This window comes from Panthera pardus, unplaced genomic scaffold, assembly GCF_024362965.1.
Source record: "Panthera pardus isolate Hobbes unplaced genomic scaffold, ASM2436296v1 HiC_scaffold_13, whole genome shotgun sequence".
Taxonomy (NCBI): domain Eukaryota; kingdom Metazoa; phylum Chordata; class Mammalia; order Carnivora; family Felidae; genus Panthera; species Panthera pardus.
In genome coordinates, this window is record NW_026526688.1 from 131,509,958 (window position 1) to 131,536,006 (window position 26,049).

The 26,049-nt window shown below is 39.0% G+C and overlaps 2 protein-coding genes across 2 annotated transcripts in view; one reads left to right on the forward strand and one right to left on the reverse strand.

Annotated features, from left to right (window-relative positions):
* Nucleotides 1-3,814: 3,814 nt before the first annotated feature.
* On the reverse strand, nucleotides 3,815-7,160 carry TIGD2 (tigger transposable element derived 2). The gene is made up of 2 exons (XM_019464466.2): nucleotides 6,836-7,160; nucleotides 3,815-6,659 (listed from the first exon to the last, which is right to left on the reverse strand). The coding sequence occupies exon 2, from the start codon at nucleotides 5,737-5,739 to the stop codon at nucleotides 4,162-4,164; it is 1,578 nt and encodes a 525-aa protein (XP_019320011.1). The 5' UTR covers nucleotides 5,740-6,659; nucleotides 6,836-7,160; the 3' UTR covers nucleotides 3,815-4,161.
* Nucleotides 7,161-7,444: 284 nt separating this feature from the next.
* FAM13A (family with sequence similarity 13 member A) overlaps nucleotides 7,445-26,049 on the forward strand; it is a 368,980-nt gene continuing 350,375 nt past the window's right edge. The window contains exon 1 of the mRNA XM_019464526.2: nucleotides 7,445-7,632. The gene's annotated coding sequence lies outside the window, so the exon portion shown is untranslated. The remainder of the gene's footprint in view (nucleotides 7,633-26,049) is intronic.

Here is a 26,049-nt window from a genome sequence, read left to right on the forward strand (position 1 = left end):
CAGCTAGAGCAAGCCCCACCTGTGTTTTTTTGGTTTTTGCTAATGGGCCCCCATGGTGATTGACAGCACACTCTGTGGTCCCCGGTGCCTGGCGACTCCACAATGCCCTCTGACTCATGCAGACACCCCAGCCAGCATTCCCAGTGGTGAGGCAGTGCCTTAGACCTCAACAGGGGTGCCCAGGCCCCCTGCAAGTCTGCAGGGTCACTGTGAGAGAACAGCTGTGACTCATTCCCTGGGCCGAGCCTGGAGACCAGGTGTTAGTGCAACCTTGGAGTGTACCTGTATAACCCACCAACCTTTTACGTATGAAGAAACAGGTTCAGAGAGGTCCAGAAAGCTGCCAAGGTTATCTAAGGAGAAAGCAGAGAAGCTGGTGTTTGCATTCCAGTCTGTTCACCTTTAGCAACCCTGTTTGGCCAGTGTTTCTCAGTGTGCAAATGAGGTATGCAAGATGATTTTAGGTTACAGATGGTCAAATTATTTAAAAAAAATTGTTTTGTATTTACTTTAAACTAGAAAAAGACCACAACTGGCACACAAGACCTGTGATTTTACAGGTGTCATTGCTTAGGATGTAGATAAAGTATATATTTAAATCAGGAAAGGTCAACTTTGCAAAAATATCCAGGTAATAAGTAGACATAGCCTTCCTGAAGAGTTCCAAACTAGGAGTACAGGTTCTAAATTTGATTTAGGTGGCTGTTAGTCATATCACTGGAGGGTTAGTGTCTCTGAGCCTGTGACTTAAGTAGCTGTGTCCTGCTTCAAGTCAGCTGTGCCATTTAGTCCACTGTGATCCTCCCTAAATCCAGAAAATTCATGATGAAGTGACTATACAGCTCAGCCGGAAGCTAGAGTGAAAACAAAATGAATACCAGAAGAAGACTGCCATTATAATCCTATAATTCTGCTTAAATTGACTGTGGCTATTGATCTGGGCCCTACCAATTCTTCTATATTATTGAGCACTCAAAGTTTTCCAATCAACCTCTGTATTATTCTCTGAGATTGAATTATGAAATAATAAATATCCCAACTATACTTTTTCTTTTTAAAAAGTATACTCTTGGGGGGCCTGGGTGGCTCAGTCGGTTAAGCGTCTGACTTCAGCTCAGGTCATGATCTCACAGTTCATGAGTTCAAGCCCCGCAGCGGACTTTGTGCTGACAGCTCAGAGCCTGGAACTGCTTTGGATTCTGTCTCTCTCTCTCTCTCTCTCTCTCTCTCTCTCTCTCTCTCTGTGCTTCCCTGTTCATGCTCTGCCTCTCTCTCAAAAATAAATAAGAAAACATTAAAAAAATTTTTAAATGAATAAATAAAAAAATAGTACACTCTTAATTGCCAAACACTTTCCATTTGGTGTGAATTTTGTTAGTCTTTCAAATCCTCTAAAAAAATATGTACTTGTGTAAATGGTGACCAAGTTAGAATTTGCGACTATTTTCTATAAAGTGCACAAAGTCAGAGGTGCCTGGGTGGCTCAGTCAGTTGAGCGGCTGACTCTTGATTTTGGATCAAGTCATGATCACACAGTTGGGGAGTTCGAGTCCCGCACTGGGCTCTGTGCTGGCAGTGCAGAGCCTGCTTGGGACTCTCTCTCTCCCCTCTCTCTCTGCCCCAACCCTGCTCACGTGCTCTCTGTCTCAAAATAAATAAATAAACTTAAAATTTTTAAACAAAGTGCACAAAGCCAAATGAGAGCACATTAGTTCTGTGCTTCTCAAACTAGAAAATATAATTACCATATAACTTGGAAAAGGGAAAAGATTTTTGTATTACAATTAAATATGGAATTAGAATGCACAGTTTATATTAGCATGTATGATAAAACACAAGATTAAACCATTTCAATATCGTAATTGAAAGGAGTTTGAAGAGTTGTTAGCAAAAGACTGTGAAAAATGCAAAGCAACATTCAAGTATGTCTTTACCATTATCAGGTTTGAATCTCTTAGTCTCCAAGAAGACAAATAGCCTCAGGACTTATTCCATGTACAGTCTTCATTTCCTCAGGCCCATCCAGTAATTGAAACTGTGTAAACTGAGGAAGGTGTGTTAATAGGTGAATTCTCCCAAAGAAAGTGGATTCTTAGTGGTTTTCTGAAATAGGCTTTCCTGAACCAAAACCTCAGCTCAAAAGGCAGAGCCCTGCACTCTAATGATAGCCTCATGAAGAATTGTCAGGGTCTCTAAAATCTCAAATCAATCACAACACAGCTCCCTATATATGGCTGGGCTTAACTGCTATAACCAGAGTTTTTTGTCATGTTTCTTTTGCTCTGAATTTTTCTACTGATTCTGTTACTGTAATTTAATAAAATATTTCAAATGTCCTGCTTATTATCTTATCTACTTTTAAGGTATCTTATTATTTCAGTAAATTATGCCAATACTAGTAATATAGATTCTCTTCTATGAGTAATGGTAACATCTATTTATTTTATTAGCAGGCCAGGGAGCAAAGAAATTACAATTCCATTCCCATTTATTTTATAATTCAATCTAAGATGTCTTAAATGTGCCCACAGACCTCACTGTGCCTAGCAATAGATGGTCAGGAAATGATTTCTAAATTGGGTTAACCTTTCAGTTTTCACTGAAATAAATTATTATTCTATTTCAACTGAAGCTAGTTACTTGTCTTTTATCTCACTTCCCTTTAAAGGGTTTTCCTAACACAGCAACCTCACAGTTGAGTCACACACCGGGTCTGTTCAGCATAACTTTTGAAACTCATAGTTTCAGGAACTCAGTAACAGTAGCTAACATTCAAGAGGACTTAAGCTGAGTCAGGTCCTCTTCTAAGCCCATAATACTTAAAATCCATACATTAAATCATATGCTGCTCACAAAAACTCTCTAAGGCAGGTATTACTCCTAATTCACATATGGGTTAAATAATTTGCCCATGGTCACACAGCAGCCCATACTCTTCTATAATAATCTTTCTTATGTTCTACTTAATGTTAGTCCACTGTTCATGTGGTGGATGGTTTCACAAATTTTATGCATGCTTTTGTTCTCAATTATCCTCAGAAAAAAATATGCTATAAGAAAGTAAACAACATAATTTGTAAGCTTTAAAGTGTTATATAAATATCAAACAGCTTATTAAAAACAAGAACTATTGGGGCGCCTGGGTGGCTTGGTCGGTTAAGCGTCTGACTTCGGCTCGGGTCATGATCTCACGGTCCGTGAGTTCGAGCCCCGCGTCGGGCTCTGTGCTGACAGCTCAGAGCCTGGAGCCTGTTTCAGATTCTGTGTCTCCCTCTCTCTCTGCTCCTCCCCTGTTCATGCTCTGTCTCTCTCTGTCTCAAAAATAAATAAACGTTAAAAAAAAAATTTTTTTTTAAATAATAAATAAAAACAAGAACTATTGATATATCTATTCTAATGACGAATTGAAATGAAAGACAACAAAGTATAACTCTTACCTCTTCTGATTACGATGGTTTGGGAACTGAAAACTATTTTTTCTGAAATGGGGATGGCATTCTTTTTACAACTCTGAAGGAACTCTCCCTGCTGTCAGTTGGAATAAAAGTGAAGTGCAAGCCCTCTCCCTGGAGACATTTTATGTTTCTTCTTCCTTCATTATACTCAGAGATGGCCAATCTGAATTGCTGACTACCCAAATACTGTTGATATAGAATCCCATATTTCAGGTTTGAGACTATTTTCCTTCAGTGCTCTCGTTGCACAAATTTTTGCTAAGTTCCAAAAATTTCAGCAGATGGAAACATCATAGAAATGGAAACTTACCCCCAACATATTTCATTTGGAAACTGGAGTTCAGAGCAAGTCATAAAAATTTAATTTAAGTAAGATTTATTGATTGCCTATAGTGTGCACGGTCCTCTATTAGACACATTGAAATTCAGGCACAAAACAGACACAAGATATCTGGCCTCAGGTACCTTATGATCTAACTAGTATAATACAGATTAGAAAGAGTAAACAAACAAGTTACATGGATGGAAATGGTCACGTACTAGAATCAACATTAAAGAGCAGTAATTTAAGTAATCCAAAATGGCATCTAATCCTAAAATCATTTATAAAATGTATTTAGCTTTAAAATCCACAGCACTTCAAAGAAGATAATGAAGTTCCACTGCAGATAAAGTCACAAAGATACAAATACACTTAAGAGTATTATTAGTGACTTTTGTTATTTTGGATCTTCTGTTTTCTTCTTATTATTGTTCGAAGCCTCCGTAATACCAGTTTATCAGACAGAAGCATGTCCTCTTGTTGTTCTAGATAATCCAGTAAATTTTCGGTCCATTCAAGTGCAGCTTTATGGCTAATATGCTTCTCTGGATTCAGTTCTGCTTTTCTAGTCTTATTGGAATGTTTTTGTTCAGCAGGCTTGGCCTGGTCCTCAGCACTTTCACTGTCTGTTAGCACCTGACAGCTTGAGTCATTGCTCCGAGAGTCAAACCACTGATCAATATTCTCAATGTCAACGTGTTCACAGTCTTCTGTATTCTGTAAAACTGTTGCTAAGTTAGCTGCTAAAATGGCTCCTTCATCAATGTTCATGCCTGAATTCTCTTCATTGCTAGGGAAAAGTTTTTTCCATGCTTTGGTTATGGTACTAGATTTTACCATGTTCCAAGCTCTTGATACTTCATAAATTGCATCCAACACTGTCAAATTTTTCCAAAACATTTTTGGGTCAATTCCTTCACCCATGTATTTCTGAAGAAGTCCCGCTCGGTAGTATCTTTTTACTGTGGCTAGAACCCCCTGACTCATAGGTTGAATTAGACTTGTGACATTTGGTGGCAAATATTTCACAATTATTCTGCCATCATCTGAACTCAATAATTCTTCATTTGGATGTGCTGGGGGAAAGTCCAAAAGAAGCACTGCTTTTTCTAGAAGCCCCTGGGATTTCAAATGCTTCTGTACCTGTGGCACAAAGTACTTTTCAAACCACTGTCTGAAAACAGAATGTTCTATCCATGCACTTTTTTGACTGAAGTAAGTGACAGGAAGATTTGAAAGGTCAGCTCCTTTGAACGCACGGGGTTTTTTTGCTTTTCCCACAACACAAAGATTAAGCTTGTGTAAACCAGTGGCATTTGCACAACACATAATAATGATTCTCTCTCTGCTTGACCTATAACCAGAAGTAGTTTGTTCAGTTTCAAGAGCTAATGTCCTTGATGGTAGACATTTCCAGAACAATCCAGTTTGATCAGCACCATAAATTTGCTCCGGTTGTAGATTCTCTCTCTCGACAAATTCCTGAAAGTTACCGCAAAATTCAGTGGCAGCAGTTTCATCTCCTTTTAATTTTGTTCCTTTACCAGCAGCCTTTGGAATACCATGGCGCTGCTTAAATCGAGTTAGCCAGCCAGATGATGCATTAAAATCACCTTCCATTCCCAGAGCATCAAAAAAGAATTTGGCTTGTTTTGCACAAATTGTTCCGGACACTGGAATCCCATCTGTTTTCTGTTGGTTAAACCACTCTATCATAACCCTATCAAGTTCCTCATATGTCGATGACTTCATTGATTTACGTTTGGATACCCCACTTGTAGGATCTGAACTGTTTGCATAGTTTATTATCCTTTCTTTGTTCTTTTTAATATCACGAACCGTGGATTCACCAATTCCATACACTACAGAAAGCTTTTTGAAAGATATGCCTTCCTCAAGTTTCTTAATAATGTCAAGCTTGTCCTTAATTGTCAACACCACACGCTTACGTTTCCCCAACATTTTAAATGTCCAATATTTTAAGCAATTACTAGAACAAGATATTTAACAACTTAGATTTGAATACAATGAGACTAGAAAATGGGATTTTAAGATCCCTTCCCTTCTCCGCAGGACCTAGATGGATGGTATGCTGGCCAATTTCCAGGCCAGGCCTATGTGACTCTCTTCACTTTGTTGTTTAAAGCCTACAAAGTTCTTTCAACAAGGACTAGTTTTAACTAAACCTATCTTCTTTCTTCCTCCTTACTTAGTTTAAGGTCTTTTCATGAACTGCAATCTCAAAGGAGACTGCAACCAATCTGTACCAGTAAGGTCTCTAAAACAGTCCTATTGTGTATTTAATTCTTCTTTTCATTACAGGTAGAGACTCTTTGCTAAAGGAACTAAGACTCAGGTGGGAGTACTTTGGGAAATGTGCCAGGGATAAATAGTTTAAGAGAGGACTTGTAGACATGACATATGGGAAAATATAATGGAAAAACTCATCCGCTGACGCTGTCTTTGTCAGGCAATGTACTGTATGGAATACAGCCTCTTCTAGGCAAGGACTGCTAGAGATTAATTATTCAAGTGAGTGGTTATGGAAATCATAGGCAGGCGAGGTAAGGCAAGCTGGACAGAAGTGAGCAGTGCAAATAAGGTGAAAATGGACAGGCAGAAAACTTTGTACTTTAACATGACACAAACTTATACCTAATGTATTTGGCAACTGGAAAGGCAAAAGGCGGACAAGAGGTGGTGTCACATGATTAAAGCAAGCATCAAAAACTTCATTGGTAGAAATCAGAACTCATGGTAGAAGGTATGGAGTGGAAGGCTCAGTGAAGATGTTAAAATAATCCTGGTGAAAGATGATCCTCGATGGGCCAACAGAAGTAGTTCCTGTGGGGAGCTGTATAAGCACTCGGTGCCTCCGAAACCTAAAGGAAAATACCAAAAACATTTTTTTTTTCAATATCAGGGTCTGTGGCATTACTCGTATCTATCCTGTAACTATATTGAGAAAATTAACGCCTCCTATCAGTGTGATGGCAAAATCCGACAAATAATGCTTTTAGGCATTATCTGGAGTGACAGCGGGACCTGAATTGCCTACCTCCTGAAATTAAGAGGTCAGAGACAAGCCGCGTTAGCGAGGGCCTCTCCCCGCAGGGCGAGCTCCGGAGCGCGGGACGTCTTTGCTCACGCGGAGGGAGCCCGGATTCCTCCGTGGACGCCGGCGACCAGGGTGTCACCGCCGCAGCGAGCGAGCGCTTGGCCCAGGGGACGCCAGTCAGCGGGCCGGGGGCATCGCTCTCCGCCAGCCCGCGCGGGGGCCAGACCGCCCTGAAAGCAAATGGAGTCTCTAGAGGGAGGCTGACACTGGTGGCGCGGCGGCAGCGGCAAGCGGCGAGCGTCGCCGCCGGAGCCGGAAGGCGGGGGATTAGGGTGCACGCGCGCGCCCCCGCAAGAACGCTGTGTCGGCAAGGGGGTGGGGCCTGCGCGGGCGAGTGCGCGCGGCCCGGGGGCGGGGTCTTCGGCGAGAGGGCGGGGGCGGGGCCGGCCGCTGCAGCTTCTTTAGGCGCGGCGTGGGTTTGGCTAAAGCCCTGCCTGCTCTAGCCTGCAGACTATTTAGTCGGCCAGCAGGGGGCGGTCCAAGTCCACCCTGTCTTGGTCCTTCTTTCAGTGGCTCGCCTCTGGGGGCGAGGCTTCCTCCTCTCTCAGGTGGAATAAAAATCGCACCCTCTGAGGGCTCTGGAGAAAGCTACTCATCCTCAGGTGCCACGAGCGGCTTGCGAATGGGGCTGGGCGAGCGCACGTGGAGCGTGTTTACAAATAGCGGCCGCTGCACCCGTGCGTTCCAGCGCCCGTCACCTGGGACTGGAGGAGTCGGAGCGAGGATCATGAGCAAAGGTAGAAGCGAGCAGACGCGGTTGCTGGCCGAGGGCAGGAAGGCTAGCTCCCTTTGGGGACCGGGTTCAGGAGAGGAGCTGGGCTTACATTCTGCATAATCTACCTGAGCAAGCCCGGGGTTCCTGAGGTGCAGCAGGGGTTGGTCAAACTGGGTATCGAGTATTCCCTCCCTGGTTGCGATGCTCCAGGGTTGAAGTCACAGTCACCATAGAAGCGGACCCTGTGCAAGACGGACTGCACCTGGGAGACGCGTGAGCCTGTGGGAGACTCCCTCGTGAGTTTCTTGCCGCCCCTTTTCTCCTTCTGCTTCTCGGTAGTAATGAGGAAATTTGCAGTTTGACAAATAGTCCCTTGGTTTATTTTAAGCGGAGGTAGCATTAGTTTCTATTTTGGAATTCTAAATGGACCGAATGCCAGCACTTGTGTACTAATAACCTCTGCGTTGAACCATGCCAACTCCCCCTTCCCGGACTCCGTTCCTTATAGCGGGGGGGGGGGGGGGGGGGGGGGAGGGGGGGGGAGGTTTGCTCACAGCCTTCCCAGGGGAAGGGAGTGGCTGCACCTCCATCCTGCAGCACCTGTTTACCAAGGAAACGCGTTTAGCCTTCCGTCTCTCTCTCTCTCTCTCTCTCTCTCTCTCTCTCTCTCTCTCTCTCTCTCTGTGCGTGTATAATACTTTGAAAAATGGAAAAGGCTAAAGTTTCTCCAATACCCTAACATAAATGTCTAGCCATTTTCGTTAACATAAAGTAGCATGGTAATTCGTCATTTATTTGTAAAGGCCATATTGTTGCTAAAACGTTTCATAAGGGAACTGACCTGAGCATTCATACTGCAGCAAAGAGATGATTGTAAGGCTTCTAACTATCTGACTCCCGCGCCCAAACTGCTCAATTGCCTACCTGAAAATCGCAGCTTTCCTCTACCTGGCATGATGGAAAATCTGTGATCTCCTAGTTATGCTGTGAAGTAGTTTTAGACAAATACCTGCTTCCCCCTCCTCCCCCCACCCTTCCTCCCAACTATCAACCAAGCAGTTTCTGCAAGTTTGGTTGACTATTTGAGGTAAAGTACAACTTCATGCAAGTTTTATATCACTTTTAAAAGTTTGCCCCCCCTCCCCCATAGTTGTAAGAAGCGTGAAAACAGTTGTATCTGATATGGTATCCATTCCTTAAGAAAAAAGAGCCGATATGTACCGACTACCAACCATTGGCGGTGGCATGTAACCAGATGTTAGCCCCCCGGCCTTCTCCCTCACCCGCCAGCCTACTGGGGTCACTGGGTCCTATTATATATTTAAATAAAGTGACCCCTGTCTCTTCTCTCCCTTGCCCGATATCTCTGAGGTTTAATTTCTTTCCAGATACCCCTTGGATCATTTCTCTGTTCCTACTGATTCTCCAGCTTGATCATGTCTTATCTCTTAGAACTGTTCCCTTTTCACCACCTTGTGTGAGTTTAAATCTGGAACACAGCCCATATGCCTTGGTTGCCTCAAAACACCACCTCCCACAAGGCGGTTGTATTTAGTAGACTTATTAATAAGACTTGACTTTACCCAAGACAGCTGTGTCTTTACACAAGCTAGTTTTCTATAACAGACTTTTTCCTTTTTTTTTTTTTTTTTTTAATTTTTTAACGTTTATTTATTTTTGAGACAGAGAGAGACACAGCATGAACGGGGGAGGGACAGAGAGAGAGGGAGACAAAGAATCTGAAGCAGGCTCCAGGCTCCGAGCCATCAGCCCAGAGCCTGACGCGGGGCTCGAACTCACGGACCGTGAGATCGTGACCTGGCTGAAGCCGGACGCTTAACCGACTGCGCCACCCAGGCGCCCCCAGACTTTTTCCTTTTTGTTGAGGGGAGGGGTTACTAGTTGAAGATTTGTATTCAAGTACAAGAAGGGGGGGGGGGGGCTTAGGGCTTAAAATAGAGCGTGTGTCCTCCTGGTTTTATTAGGAGCCAGGCTGAGCACAGGCATTTCTTACTGTCCATTCTTTGGGTCACCACCTCATTCCGTCTTGACATGCCATCCTCTCCTCTCCCCAACATTCTTCTGTCTCAGCATCCCCCCAACCTTCCCTCTGAGCTGTTTGTGATATCTTAGATTCTTTTTCCTTTATGACACAGGGAAGTTTTCTATTCTGTGTCTTTTTTCTACCTGTCCCTTACCATTCACTGTGGTTTATTCTCTAATTAGAAGACAGTTCACTCCTGAGGGAATGCTGCTACTAGGATTTCTTTCCTTCTGTATGTGGTATCCCTTAATCCTTGTATTATGAGGTCAACGGTACCTCTATTTTTTGTACAGTGAATCAAAAGCCAAAAGGTGTGTGAATCTATTAAACGTAGGTGGCAGAATAAAGAGTTGAGCCAGAACTATTTGGTTTTAAAGGCAATGTGCTCTGCCCACCATCACAATGGAAATATTTAACTCAAAGATGTAAAAAGAGGAAAAAGTACATTGTGGGTATTTATTTTTGCATAATTAAAGTGGCCATTTGTTAAAATGGAATTTTCGACATTAACCTACCAAAATGGCATTCTGGTTGTGAGGGTACCTTAAGTCTGTAGCAGTGTTCATCAGACATGGCATTTGGTTCGTTGGAATGTGGGTTTGCTGAAGGCTACTCCAAATCACCTGAAATGGCTTATGTTTCTCATCATTCAAAGTTCTAAATTCCCTTTTCTACTAAGATAATCTCAGTGCAAATACATTTTGCAGCCTCATTTTCCGTAGTATGTTTCATGCATGATAGTTTTGTAATAGAATAGTACATCTCTAGATAGAGTAAATTCTTGTAAAGCAACTGCTTTCTTGCTTTCTTGTGTTTTTTTTTTTTTTATTTCATTTACTTTATCACTGATCCTCATTTACTTGGAAATTTTTGGTTAAGTTACCCAAATTAGCTACTCCAGTAAGCTTAAGATGAAGACCTGATACTATTATTCCATTTGTATTAAGCTGATTTAATATCAAATAGTATTTCTTAATGATTGAAAAAATATTGCCAATTGATTTGCAGCAAATGGTTTCACAAAGAACATTTGTCACCTACTTTGAGTGACATAAAATATGGAGGGGATTTTTGTAGCTAAAATATAACATATTTTGGAGTGTATTAGGGCAAACAAGATATAAAACAGTTGTTATCTTTAAAATGAAAACCTATTCTTTGAAGTCTCTTTTAGCTGTAAAGTTATTTCACCTTGTATTTTAGACAAAAGCCCAAATCATTCATTTTTAGTGTTAAAAAATCCCTTTTATATAGTTAAAGGTAGAAATGCTTTTCCACTTGAAAATTTCTGGACACAAATGACAGAACAGATTACTCTTTGGAAAATCCCTTATCTTTTTTAAGAAGGTTTTTAACCTGATATTGAAAGATAGTGATTTTTTTCATATTCTTGAGTCTTCTATAGATGCCCAGTAGGAGGCTTTTAAACTTAATTTTGTTTTTTGTGTTTCCTTGTTGGCTGGCAGTAGGTTTTCAATTGACTGGCAGCATAGGCAAAGCTAAGACAATGAGTTCCTAGGAAGATAAAAAAGATTTGATAGGGTTGAAAAAATGAAAATTGCTGGTGGAAATGTTTAAGGAAAAATTAGACTTGCTTCCTAAAAAAAAAAAAAAAAAATGTGGATATAAATTGAAGAAACCAGTGAATTGCTAATTGGTGGCCACAGTGTGGGTTGGAAACTTGAGTAAAATCTAGACCCACTTTACCTTTCCAAATTGTTCTCTAAAGGAGTCCTCAGTTTCCCATAGATTGATGAAATCCACCTTCCTGAAAGCCACTGTACACCAGACCACCCATGCTCCCTGTGCCCAACACATGCAGCTTCATGCTTTAAGGCTCTGCTTGCTGCTGTTTTAGCCTAAACAAGTCCAATCCTTCCTCTGTTAATCTGTACATTATTCTGTTCTAGTTTGTCTAAAAACTGCTTCTCCCAAGGTTGCTCCTCAGACTTGATGGGTCAGAATCACCTGGGGTCCAAACTGTAGCTTCTGGGGCTCACTCCAGGGATGAAACCCAGGAACCTTTCATTTTTGGCAAGCACCCCAAGAAATTCTAATATGCTAAAGTTTGAAAACCTTACATACTGACCACCATTTTGAATATGAAGTTCTTTGTTCATATTCTTTTGGAAGGGAGTTTTTCTTCTTCCCCCTCCCCCTCTCTTCTTAAATTATAAGCCATCTTTGAAGGAAAATAAGAAATACAGAAAAGCAAAACGGAAAATAAACTAGCATTCAGACACAATAACACTAAACATTTTAGGGTGTATCCATTGTCTTTTATCAATGTAATTATCTCCTATATAGTATAGTTTATATCACATTTTTAAATGAGAACATAAAGTCCTAATAAACATAAAAATTTATATACATACTCTTAATAGCATATTATATTTTATGATACTGCTTCTTATCAGCCAAATATTACTAGGAACACAACCTGTTGCCAAAATTGGGCTTACTGCTGCAGTAAGGGAGATCCATACCTTGAAAAACCATGGAATATCTCAAAAAGAGGGAGTCAGGTGAGCTTGGCACAAGGACTTGGGTAAGGTGATTTTAGGGAGGTTTAAAGAAAGTGAAGAGTCTATTCTGGATTAAGTGCTGCCAGAAAGCAGGAGCAATTGACTATTGGGTCTTTTAATTTTTATCCAGGAAGCTACAGGGACATGCTAGAGTTTCACTGGAGAGGCAGTGGTAGTCAGTCCTGCAAGCCAGGAGAGGGGGATGTTTGATCATTTTTGTGGTTACCCAGCTTTCCACCCCCCCCCCCCAACACTCACTTATTACATTTCCATTTAAGCAGCATTATGCAATGTTCTTGTTTTTGTCTTATTTTACTACAATCATGGAGAGTCCTCCTCTAATGTCTGTGAAGTTATTTAGACTCCTTGGGGTAACACCATGCCTACCTTCTTCAAAGCTTTCAACACATCCTTAAAGGATCCAGGATCCAAAAAAGCTTAAATGATAATCATTGATAGATAAGCTCATTCAGCCTTGAAACTATCCCTAATTTAGCTGTGTAGATAATATCATAATGCAATTCTACCTTAGTGAGACTCTCTTATGTTTGAGGAAGATTGTTATTAATACTTGGCTTCCATGCTTCTAGATTAAAAAGTTCCCATGATAGTGCTTCTCAAGTAGCTTTGATCAATTTTAGAAGTTTTCATCACCCAGAAAGAAATCCCATACTGTTAGCAGTCACTTTCCATCCCCCTCAACCCTCTCCTGTTCCCCAGCTCCTGGCAAGCACTTATCTCTATGGATCTGCAGATTCTAGACATTCCATATAAATGGAATCATACAATATGTGTACTTTGTGACTGGCTTCTTTCACTGAACATAAAGTTTGCAAGGTTCATCATGTTAGATAGCATGCATTAGTACATCACATTCTTTTATTGCTGAATACTGTTCTGTAATATGGATGTACCACATTTATTCATCAGTTGATGGACATTCAAGTTTCCATTGTTAGGCTCTTATGAATAATGTTGGTATGAACATCTATGCACAAGTTTTTGTACATACAGACATTTGAACATATGGTTTCATTTCTCTCAGGTACATAACTGAGATTCGGATTACTGGGTCATATGGTAGGTCTGTGTTTAAACTTTTGAGGGGCTATTTTTTTAAAAAAAAAATTAGTGTTTATTGAGGGAGAGAGAGAGAATAAGAATGAGCAGGAGAGGGGCAGAGAGAGAAGGAGACACAGAATCTGAAACAGGCTCCAGGCTCCAAGCTGTCAGCACAGAGCCTGATGTGGGGCTCAAACCCAGGAACTGCGAGATCATGACCTGAGCCAGTCAGATGCTTAACCGACTGAGCCACCCAGGTGCTCCTTGAGGAGCTATTTCTAAAGCAAGTTACTTTTTTACAGTGTATAAGGACTCCTAGTCCTTTTGTCTTAGTCCATTTGTACCGCTACAACAAAACACCACAGACTGGGTAGCTTATAAACAACAGGAATTTATTTCTCACATTTTTTAAGGCTGGAAAGTAAAAGATCAAGCTGCAACAGATTCAGTGTGATGACTGGTTAGGATTCACTTCCTGGTTCATAGCTGGTACCTTCTTGCTGTGTCTCCACATAGTGGAAGGAGAAGGAATCTCTGGGTTTCCTTTGTAAGAACACTAATTCCCTAAATGAGGGTTCCATCCTCATGACCTAAGCATCACCCCTTAATACCATCACATTGGGCATTAAGATTTCAACATGTAAATTATGGAGGGACATAAACATTCAGGCTGTAGCATGCTCCAATTTCTCCACATCCTCACCAACACTTGTTCTTATCTTTTTTCTCCTTATCCTAGTGTGTGTGAAATGGTATTGCATTGTGGTTTGGGTTTGCATTTCCCTGATGGCTATCTCCAGCATCACTTTGTGCTTATTTATCACTTATGTATCTTTTTGGGGGGAAATGGCGATTCAGATCCTTAGCCCAGTTTTTAACTGGGTTATAACAAAGTTACAGTGTTAAGTGATCCAATTTACTCTTCCTCCACCGGCTTTCTTAGAGGAGAGACGTAAGAAATAACCTCCTGAGGAATATCTCCGTTCTTAGCCCCACTGATGTTGAAAGTACTGCTTGTGATACACTGTCCCTTTCTTTACTTAAGGATTCCCGTGAAAAATTTGGACTATCTTTAATGTCAGGAAAAAAGGCAACTTCCAGATGAAACTTGTCTTTCTTTTATCTGACACAAGAAAGAACTAGATAGGTCCGTTTTAGCACTGACTTGCAACAAATCTCTGAGTTTAAATTTGTGCTTCATTGCCATAGCTAATTCATTTTGAATTCCCGTACTTGTCTTTTCCTTATCCGTTGATTGTGTTTTTAAAATTTTAATGTTTTAATGCAATTCTGTTTTTATGTTACAGTAACCTCAACGATTGTTCTGGAAATTTACTAAACAATAAATTTAGACCAGACAGGCAGTACATCTTAGTGATAAACTTTATGGGTTCTGGAAACAGCCTCTGTTTGGTACTTCTCCCATCTACCAGCCATGGAATCTCTGACTGGTTCTATAAAATCTTTCACATTTGGACAACTGGAATAAAAATCATACTGTTTTAGTTTTGTTATAAGGATGAACTAAAAGTGTATATATAGATTGCTGTGCAGAGTACCCAACACTCTGCACTGAGCCCTAAGTAAATACTTGCTATGATGTTATTTCCTGCATCTTTTGACTGGAAGGAAATACCCACATTCTCTTAACCTCCTAAGAAAGGAGGCTTTGAAAGGAGCTCTAGGTAGCTAAAAGACAACTATAGTGGGAAAGGCCGGATTAATTCATACACATATAATGATATTGTAGAATTTTTGTGAAGGTGGATTATATGTCTATGGAAATTCAAAAAACTACCTCAGGATTATCTATTGAAAATTCTCATTTCATTAATCCAAAACAGATGCACATTTTCTTTCTTTGCTTGAATCCTAAATCATAGCATATTACGTATATTGTGGTGTGGGCAGATTTTTAGCCTGATTTTAGGCATCTGAAGGGAATGGTAAAGATACAAAATGTGGGTAAGGTGCAACTGACAGTCTTAAAATAGTCATCCGTTTAGAAAATGTTTGAGATATATGCTATTATCTTCTCCTTATATAGTTTAAAAACTACAGAAATTGGAGAAAGGGGTCTAATCCTGCCCTTATTAGTTTAGTGTATCTGTCAACCTAAACCCTGACATGGCCAATTTCAAAAGGTAGTGGTAGGTGATAGTTATCTTCTTGGTGTTTCATATTTCCCCCTCTTTTATTATATATATGTGTATGTATATAATATGATTGTGTGTGTATATATATATATACACATATATGTATATACGTATATACCTATAAATACACCTATATACCCACACCCACCAACACCCACATATGTATTTTTTCCCAACTTCTTTCTCTCTACATTTAAGCTTGTAGTGTTCAAAAATTTCTGTTATTCCCTTTCCCTTATCTTCTACATCGTGTTCTTTTCCTACGGGGATGTAATAGTTAAACTCGCTAACAATTTGAAAAGTCCCTATCAATGTACTGAAATTGATGTACAATTACGTGATTGCTTGTTGAGGAGAAACTTCTAGGACTATTAAATCCATAGTTCGAAGCTGACTGGAATTTTAAAATTTCTCAATTCAATTTTCTTTCCAGTACTGTTAAAAAGAAACAGACTATTTAACAATGATATCTGTTACTACAATACAGGAGTTAACTTTGTGCTGACCTTCCTTGTTCCTCAGTTGTTGGTCTTTTTTTTTTTTTTTTTTTTTTTTTTTAATCAGTAGGTGGTTTTAGTTTATCATTGTTACAGTCATAGAGACTTTCAAGAGAAAGTTTTTAGATGAGTTTTTTTTTTATTATGTTTTTAGTATGGATAACACAGTTTTACATTACTTTCAGATGCACAGCATAGTGATTCAGCATCTCTATATGTATACTATGCTCACTACAAGTGTAGCTACCATCTGTCACCAAACGACAGTATTATAATAACATTGATTATATTCCCTATGCTGTGCCTTTTATACCCATGACTTAATCATTCCATAACTGGAAGCCTGTATCTTCCTCTCCCTTTCATCCACTTTGCCCATTCCTCCACCCCCAGTCCTCCACCCCCAGTCCATCTGGCATTCATCAGTTTTCTGTAATTATAGGTCTGATTCTGCTTTTTGTTAGTTTATTAATTTGATTCATTTTTTAGATTCCACACATGAGTTAAATCCTAGGGCATTTGTCTTTTTCAATCTGACTTATTTGTTGTCATAAGTGGCAAGGTTTCATCCATTTTATGGCTGCATAATATTCCCGTGTGTATGTGTGTATCGTCTATGTTTTTCAGGGATACTGGCCTGTAGTTTTCTTTTTCTGTGGTTTCTTTGACTGGTTTTGGTATCAGGGTATTGCTAACCTTGTGCAATGTATATGGAAGCTTTCCTTTCTCTTCTGTTTTCTCATTATACTCCCTAGCTCCATCCATATTGTTGCAAATGGAAAGATTTCATTCTTTTTTATGGTTGTATATCATGTGTGTGTATATATATTATATATATGGCTGTATATTTGTGTATGTGTATACACATACCACATTTTCTTTATCCATTCATCTATCAGTGGACACTTGGGATGCTTCTGTGGTTGGGCTGTTGTAAAAACTGCTGCAATAAACCTAGGAGTCCATATATGCCTTCAAATTACTGCTTTTGTATTCTTTGGGTAAATACCCAGTAGTGTGATTACTGGATTGTAGGGTAGTACTATTTTTAATTTTTTGAGGAACTGCAATACTGTCTTCCACAGTGGCTGCACCAGTTTGCATTCCCACCAACAGTACAAGAGGGTTCCTTTTTTCTACATCCACACCAACACTTATTGCTTCTTGAGTTTTTTATTTTAGCCATTCTGACAGGTGTGAGGTGGTATCTCATTGTGGTTTTGATTTGTATTTCCCTGATGATGAGTGATGTCGAGCATCTTTTCATGTGTCTGTTAGCTATCTGTGTGTGTCGTCTTTGGAGAAATGACTGTTCATGTTTTCTGCCCATTTTTCCATTGGATTATTTGGTTTTTAGTGTGTTAAGCTGTATAAGTTACTCATATATTTTGGATATTAACCCTTTATCAGATGTGTCATTTGCAAATATCTTCCCCCATTCAGTAGGTTGTCTGTTAGAATTGTTGGTGGATTCCTTTGCTGTGCAGACACTTTTTATTTTGATGTAGTCCCAATAGTTTTTTACTTTTGTTTCCCTTGCCCCAGGAGACATATCTAGAAAAATGTTGCTAATGGCCAATGTCAGAGAAATTACTGCTTGTAATCTCTTCTAGGATTTTTGTGGTTTCAGATGTCACATTTAGGTCCCTAATTCATTCTGAATTTTTGTGTATAGTGTAAGAAAGTGGTCCATTTCATTTGCATTTAGCTGTCCAGTTTTCCCAACACCATTTGTTGATGAGATTGTCTTTTCCCCATTGCGTAATCTTGCCTCCTTTGTAGAAGATTAACTGACCATGAAACTGTGGGTTTATTTCTGGGCTTTCTATTCTGTTCCATTGATTTATGTGTTTGTTATTGTGCCAGTACCATACTGTATTGATTACTACAGCTTTGTAATATAACTTGATGTCTGGAATTGTGATACACAAAAAACCCAAAACCTGGAGGTATCTGTTGTTTTGCAGGGTTTTTTTTTTGTTTTGTTGTAGTTTAGGGTTTTGTTTTGTTTTGTTTTTTTGAGATTGCTTTGACTATTTGAGGTCTTTTGTGATTTCATACAAATTTTAGGATTGTTCTAGGTATGTGGAAAAATACTGTTGGTATTTTGATAGCCATTACATTGAATTTGTAGACTACTTTGAATAGTATAGACATTTTAACAATATTTATTTTTCCAACCCATGAGCATGGAACTCCTTTCCACTTCTGTTCATCATCCCAAATTTCTTTCATCAATGTTTTATAGTTTTCAGAGTGAGGTTTTTCACCTCTTTGGTTAAGTTTATTCCTATTTTATTTTTTTGTGCAATTGTAAATGGAATTATTTTCTTAATTTCACTTAATGTTGCTTCATTATTAGTGTATGGGAATACAACAGATTTCTGTACATTGATTTTTTGTATCCCGCAACTTTTCTGAATTCATTTATCAGTTCTAGTTTTCTGGTGGAATTGTTAGGGTTTTATATATATATAGTATCATGTCATCTGCAAAAAGTGAAAATTTTATTTCCTCCTTACCAACTTGGCTTCTGTTCTTTTTGTTGTCTGATTGCTGTGGCTAGGGCTTCCAGTACTATATTGGATAAAAGTGGTGACAGTGGACATCCTTGTCTTGTTCCTGACTTTAGGAGACAAGCTCTCAGTTTTTCCCCATTGAGTATGGTGTTAGCTGTGGGTTTTCATATAAGGCCTTTATTATGTTGAGGTATGTTCCCTGGAAACCTAATTAGTTGAGGGTTTTTATCATGAGTGGATGCTATACCTTGTCATATGCTTTTTCTGCATCTCTGGAAATGATCATATGGTTTTCATCCTTTCTCTTATGGATGTGATGTATCACATTGATTTGTGAATGTTGAGTCACCCTTGCATCTCAGCAACAAATCCCACTTGATTGTGGTGAATGATTTTTTTTTTAATGTATTGTTGGATTTGGTTTGCTAATATTTTGTGGAGGATTTTTGCATTTGTGTTCATCAGAGTTTGGCCTGTAGTTCTCTTTTTTTGTGGTGTCTTTATTTGGTTTTGGTATCAGGGTAAGGCTGGTCATAGAATGAATTTGGAAGTTTTTTTTCCTCTTCCATTGTTTGGAATAGTTTGAGAAGAATAGGTATTAACTCTTTAAATGTTCAGTAGAATTTGTCTGTGAAGCTGTGTGGTCCTGGACTTTTGTTTGTTGGGAGTTTTTGTAGTTACTGACTCAATTTCTTCACTAATAATCAGTCTGTTCAAATTTGTATTTCTTCCTTCTTCAGTTTTGGTAAGTTGTATGTTTTAGGAATTTATCCATTTTTTTCTAGGTTGTCTAATTTGTTTATAATTTTTCATAATCTCTAACAATCACTTATATTTCTGTGGTATCAGTTTTTTCTCCTCTTCCATTTGATGACTTTGTGTGCATGTGCGTTCCTGCGCATGCACTCTCTCTCTAATTAATTAATGAATTAAAGATGGGTCTGGCTAGAGTTTTATCAGTTTTGTTGATCTTTTCAAAGAACCAGATCCTGGTTTCATTGATCTTCTCTATAGAGATTTTTAAGTTTCTAAATCATTTACTTCTACTCTAATCTTTGTTATTTCCTTTCCTTTGCTGTTTTGGGGTTTTGTTGTTCTTTTTCTAGCTCCTTTGCATGCAAGGTTAGGTTGTTTAAGGTTTTTCTTTCTTCTTGGGGTAGGCCTGTATTGCTATAAACTTCCGTCTTTGAACAACTTTTGTTGCAACCCAAAACATTTGGATGGTTGTGTTTTCATTTTCATGTAAGTGTTTATTTTTTCTTTGATTTCTTGGTTGACCATTCATGTCAACCATGTTTATTTAGCATGTTATTTAACCTCTCTGTATTTTTGTTCTTCCCAGATTTTTCCTTGTGGTTGATTTCTAGTTTTATAGTGTTGTGGTCAGAAAAGATGCGTGATATGACTTTGATCTTTTTAAATTTGTTGAGACTTGTTTTTGGCCTACTGTGTGATCTGTTCTGGAGAATGTTCCATGTGCACCTAAAAAGAATGTGTATTCTGCTGTTTTAGGATGGAATGTCCTAAATATATCTGTTAAACCCATCTGGTCCGGGGTGTCATTCAAAACCACTGTTTCCTTATTGATTTTCTGTTTTGATGATCTGTACATTGACGTAAATGGGGTGTTAAAGTCCCCTACTATAATTGTGTTACTATTGAATGGTTCCTTTATGTTTTTATTAACTACTTTACTTATTTGGGTGTATAAATATTTACAATTGTTATACCTTATTGTTGGGTTGTCCCCATTATGGTTATATAGTGTCTTTGTCCCTCACGCCAATCTTTGTTTTAAAGCCTATTTTGTCTGATCTAAGTATTGCTACTCTGGCTTTCCTTTACCTCATTGTGCTTAATAAATGTTTCTTTCATCCCCTCACTTTCAGTCTGCAGGGGTTTTTAGGTCTGAAATGAGTTTCTTGTAGGCAGCATAAAGCTAGGTCTTGTTTTGTTTTTGTTTGTTTGTTTTTAATCCATTTCATCATCCTATGTCTTTTGAGTGGAGCATTTAGTCTGCTTACATTCAAGGTAATTATTGACAGAGATGTATTTGTTGCCATTTTGTTACTTATTTTGGGGGTTTTTTTTGTTTTTTTTTTTTTGTTTTTTTTTTTTTAGTTTGTGCCTGCCCTTCTCTTGCTCTCTTTCCTAGTTTATTGTCTTTCTTTAGTGATATACTGGATTCCTTTCTCTTTGTTCTTTGCCTATCTATTACTGGTTTTTGACTTGTTGTTACCATTAAGTTTGTACATAATATCTTCTGCATAGCAGCTTATATTAACTTAAATTTGAACCCCTTTACTGCTTTCCACCCTACATTTTATGTACATGGTGTCATATTTTACATCTTTTAATTTTGTGAATCTTTTGACTGATTTTTACAGATATTCTTATTTTTACTCTAAGTTTTTGTGTTTCCTACTTTTCATACATATGGTCTTTCCCTTCCATTAAGAATCCCCTTTAACATTTCTTGGAGGGCTGGTTTAGTGGTCATGAACTCCTTTTGTTTTTGTTTGTCTGAGAAACTCTTTCTCTCCTTCTATTCCTAATATTGGCATTGCTGGATAGAATATTCTTGGCTGCAGATTTTTCCCTTTCAGCACTTTGAATATATCATGCCTCTCCCTTGTGGCTTGCAAATTTTCTGCTGAAAAATCAGCTGATAGCCTTATGGGGTTTCGAAGTATGTGACTGCCTTCTTTTGCTGCTTTAAAAATTCTGTCTTTATCACTACTTTTTACCATTTTAAATGTATGTGTCTTGGTGTGAACGTCCTAGGGTTGATTTTGTTGGGGACTCTCTGTGCTTCCTGGATCTGGGTATCTGTTTCCTTCCCCAGATTAGGAAAGTTTTCAGCTATTATTTCTTCAAATAAATGTTATGTTCCCTTCTCTCTCTTCTTCTTCTGGAATCCTGTAATGCGAATGTTTTTACACTTAATGGAGTCACTGAGTCCCCTAAACCTATTCTTATTTTGCATAATGATTTTTCTCTCACCTGCTCAGCTTGATTACTTTTCATTACTCTGTCCTCTAGGTCACTCACTGATTCATTTTTCTGCTTCCACTAGCCCACTATTTATTCCGTTTTGTATATTTTTTATTTCATTTATTGTGTTTTTCACCTCTGATTGATTCTTTTTATCTCTTTGTTAGAGGTATTACTGACGTCCTCCACTCTTTTCTCAAGTACCGTGAGTGTCTTTAGGATCATTACTTTAAATTCTCTGACTGGCATATTACTCACCCACATTTCACTTAGGTCTCGTGCTGTGATTTTGTCCTGTCCTTTCATTTGGAATGTATTCCTTGTCTCCTCATTTTGTCTAAATCTCTGTTTCTCTGTGTTAGGGAAGTCAGCTCTGCTTCCTGCTCCTGAAAGCAGTGACTGTATGAAGAAAAGTTCCTGTAGTGCCCTGCGGTACAGTGTTGCCTCTTCCCCAGAACCTGGTGTCTCAGGGGGTCTCTCCTATGTGTGTTACATGTGCCCTGCTGTTGTGTCCTGGCTGCATTTGCCTTCAATCCAGTCATCTGCAGAGTCTGTCTTTGTCTGTTGCAGCAGTGTTTGGTCTCCAGCGTGGGTGAGCAGCTTTAACAACATGTGTGCCAGTCTGCTTGTGAATTGACACATACCACCGACCAGGGCTGTGTGGTAGGAGCAGGTGCGATTTTAACAAGGTGTGCCTCAGGCTTGTGCATGACCGATGCTGCTGCCATCCCACTACCCCCAATCAGACCAAAGCCTCCAAAAGCATGCTCATCAGGAGATGTGGTATTGGCAGAGGCTTGTACCAGTCTTCTGGGTGACGAGACCCACAGCAATGGGACTGAAGCACGTGTGACTGGAAATGGCTGATCTGCTGAAGAACGTGGGGGTGGACTTGATGTAAACAAGTTAGGTGGTGAATGTCAGCATTCTGGTTCCTGCAGCTGGCTCTGTGCTTATTCTAAGAGACAATGGGTGGGTAGGGGGTAGGGAATTGGTACCTGCCAGCCTCTTTGTTCTTGGAGGAGTCTTCCTAGGATCTCTGCCCTTTTGGGATATGCTCTGAGACGAGTAAATAGCTCTTTCTCCCATATGCTCCAGGTGTTTTTCTGCTGTAACTCCAAAGGGCTTTTTGTGGTGCAGTCTCTTTAAGGGCAGGGACTAGGCTTCCTATTGCTCTCTGGGCCTTTCCAGGACCAAGTTGCTGATTTTTAAAATTCCAGGATTTAAGTCCTTCTTGCTGTAAGAACTCTTGAAATTCAGTCTTTCTCGCTTTCAAAGCCAAATGCCATGGGGATTCATCTTACCTGTGCAGGCTTCCAGGTATGATAGCCTGTTTTGTGCCCTGGTCCATTTTGCTTCCCCCTGTGTCTCCACCCTTCCAACCCTCTTTAATGCCCTCTTCTCCACCTTTTGTTGTGGATTTTGTTCTGTCAGTCCTCAGGTCAGTTTCTGGGTTATTTATACTGATGGAAGTGTTATCTAGTTGTATCTGTGGGATGAGGTGAGCGTGGCGTCCCCTTACTCTGCCATCTTCCCAGCCTCCCTAGTGTAAGGCTCTTTGATATAAATGATTAGGAAATTGATTTGTCTCAGGTTATGGTAGTTAAGTCCTTGACCACTAAGAGTTTTGCTATAGTTCTAATGAAGAGAAACAAACATTGTTATATATAAAATAGATATTTAGGGGCGCCTGGGTGGCTCAGTTGGTTAAGCAGCCGACTTCAGCTCAGGTCATGATCTCGCGGTCCGTGAGCTCGAGCCCCGCGTCGGGCTCTGTGCTGACCGCTCAGAGCCTGGAGCCTGTTTCAGATTCTGTGTCTCCCTCTCTCTCTGATCCTCCCCCGCTCGTGCTCTGTCTGTCTAAAAATAAATAAACGTTAAAAATAATAATAATAAAAAAAAGATAAAATAGATATTTAGTATCAATATGTGTCTGTACAAAATAAACTGTTACAGCTATAGCCATGTGAGATGTTGTTATTAAACAGTTAACTGCCACATGAATGTACAAGAATGTATAGCAGCACCCCTCCATCTTTCCTAAAGTCCATGGCAGCCTAGCACATTATAACTCATATATGAATTTTAAGGTTTCCAGGAGTATAAGTTCTATCCATTAAAAGTAATCCACTGGAGAGGAACATAGTCTGCAATAGTGCATGGCACATGGTATTATCTTACTAAATATTTGATTGTTAAGGGAATAAATAAGCAAAGTATTAAATTTATATTCTCTGTGTATACATCTTACCAGCTGTGTGATTGGGCAAGTAGTTTGATTTATGAATTTCAGGTGTTTTTTTTGTTGCAAAATGGGAATTTTGCCATTTATATCCTAGCTTGTTTTCATGTTGATTGAATGAGATAATATAGGTAAATGTGCTTATAATTAATATTTAAAAAAACTCTCAAGGTACCCCTTGTTCTAGTATTTTTCTCAGTTGAAATATTGGTTTACTGTTTATATTTTGTAATTGACAGTGATATTCATAACATGAGTACCCTTAGCCTAGTCACAATTAGCAACCAGGTGCATTCCAAATGGGGATTTAACCTATCTTAATTTAATGCATTTGTGAAAACCTAGGTCTCAGTGTAGGTTTGGCTGCTCAACCTCCCTTGAGCTGCGGTCTCATTTGACAAACATGAATGATATGTATGCTGTGGAATTGTAATAAGTAAATGAGAACACAAGTGAAAGCCTTGGATGATAAACAATTGTTACTGACTCGTCCCTATACCCCCTCACAAAGTGAAACATCTTGTAATTCTAGTTCTGGGAATTGTTATTCAGTTAATAGGAATATTTTCTTATTTTTCATACATATATACATGATTATGATACATATATATATAGCAAAGTATTTTTTTACTTGCTGGATTTTTAAAAACTATGCTGTATTATTTATTACAGTCTTGCAATAGGTGAGGGACTATGCCAGCCACAAGTCATATACAATCCATATATACAAGTGGATTTTTATTTAAAAAAATCAAAAGTAATTGCCTCAAGAATTTCAACTTAACCTTTATTTAGAGACGAGATTTGAAAAAAACTTAAAGGAATCTTCCTGGCAAAAAGATGTTGCAAATGAAGAACTCAAATATTAAGGACTATGAACATATCTTTCCATGAGCACTATATTCCTAAATAGTCCTTCTGTCTTACAGATTTTATATTCTTAATATAATTGTAGGTTAAAATTTTATATTCAGATTTCTTACAGAAATACAAATCTTTAGATCATTATTTTTTCTTCCAGTTTTATTAAGGTAAAATAGACATAATATAATTTTAGGTATACAACATTTGATTATATATATATGTATAATTTTGATAAATGATCACTATAGTAAGTTTAATTAGCATCCATCACATCACTTTACATACAAATTTTTCTTATTTGTGATGAGAACTTTTAAGATCTCCACAGATTACAAATATACAGTGAATATATAAATATTAATACATATATGCAAATATACATAGTTAGTAGTGACTATTAACTGTAATCACTGGGCTGAACATTACATTCACTGGACTAATTGATCCTATAACTGGAAGTTTGTACCTTTTGACTACCTTCACCTGTTTTTCCACACTATATTTTTATTTTCTCTCTCTCTCTCTCTCTCTCTTTTTTTTTTTTTTTTTTAGAACTCTGGACTTTTTTCTCCAAAATTCCTTACAAATCATGTCTATGCTCACACATTTCAATTCTTTTTCTGATGACACTCATGTGATCCCTGTTTCTTGTCCTGAATTTTTTAATTTTTAATGTTTATTTTCGAGAGAGACAGAATGTGAGTGGGGAGGGGCAGAGAGAGAGGGAGACACAGAATCTGAAGCAGGCTCCAGGCTGCCAGCATAGAGCCTGATGTGGGGCTCGAACCCACGAACTATGAAATCATGACCTGAGCCTAAGTCGGACACTTAACCGACTGAGCCACCCAGGCACCCCTTGTCCTGACTTTTAAGTGAGTCCCAAAGCGTTGCCAGGAACAACCAAAGATTTATCACCACACATTTAATGCAGTAACTATATGAATATTTGTTGTGAGGCCTGAAAGGAAATGTTATGTTACTCTGTCCTCAAAGGATTTCAATCTAGAAAGATAAATTTGCAAACAATAACAATGCTGTGTGTAAATATTTTACAAGTGGTTTAAAGCAGGCATATGTGCGCACACAGAGGAGCAGTGTTAGGAATGTTAGAGACCTTCGTGCTAGGCATTGAAGTATGTGTATGAGTTCCCTAAATAAGAAAAGGGAGACACATGTCTGGCAAATATGAGATCATAAAGATTCTGAAGTCAGACAATGTACCACTTAAGTAGTTTAAAGAACAACAGGGATGCCTGGGTGGCTCAGTCGGTTAAGCCGCCAACTTCAGCTCAGGTCATGATTTCGCGGTCTGTGAGTTCGAGCCCCGAGTCGGGCTCTGTGCTGACCGCTCAGAGCCTGGAGCCTGTTTCAGATTCTGTGTCTCCCTCTCTCTGACCCTCCCCTGTTCATGCTCTGTCTCTCTCTGTCTCAAAAATAAATAAACGTTAAAAAAAAAAAAACAACAATGTATTTGTTTCCTATTAGTACTCTGATAAATTACCAGAAACTTAGTGACTTACAACAGCACAACTTTAT

Coding starts and splice junctions, on each gene's coding strand:
- TIGD2 (XM_019464466.2), bottom strand. CDS start 5,739: ATGTTGGGGAAACGTAAGCGTGTGGTGTTGACAATTAAGGACAAGCTT.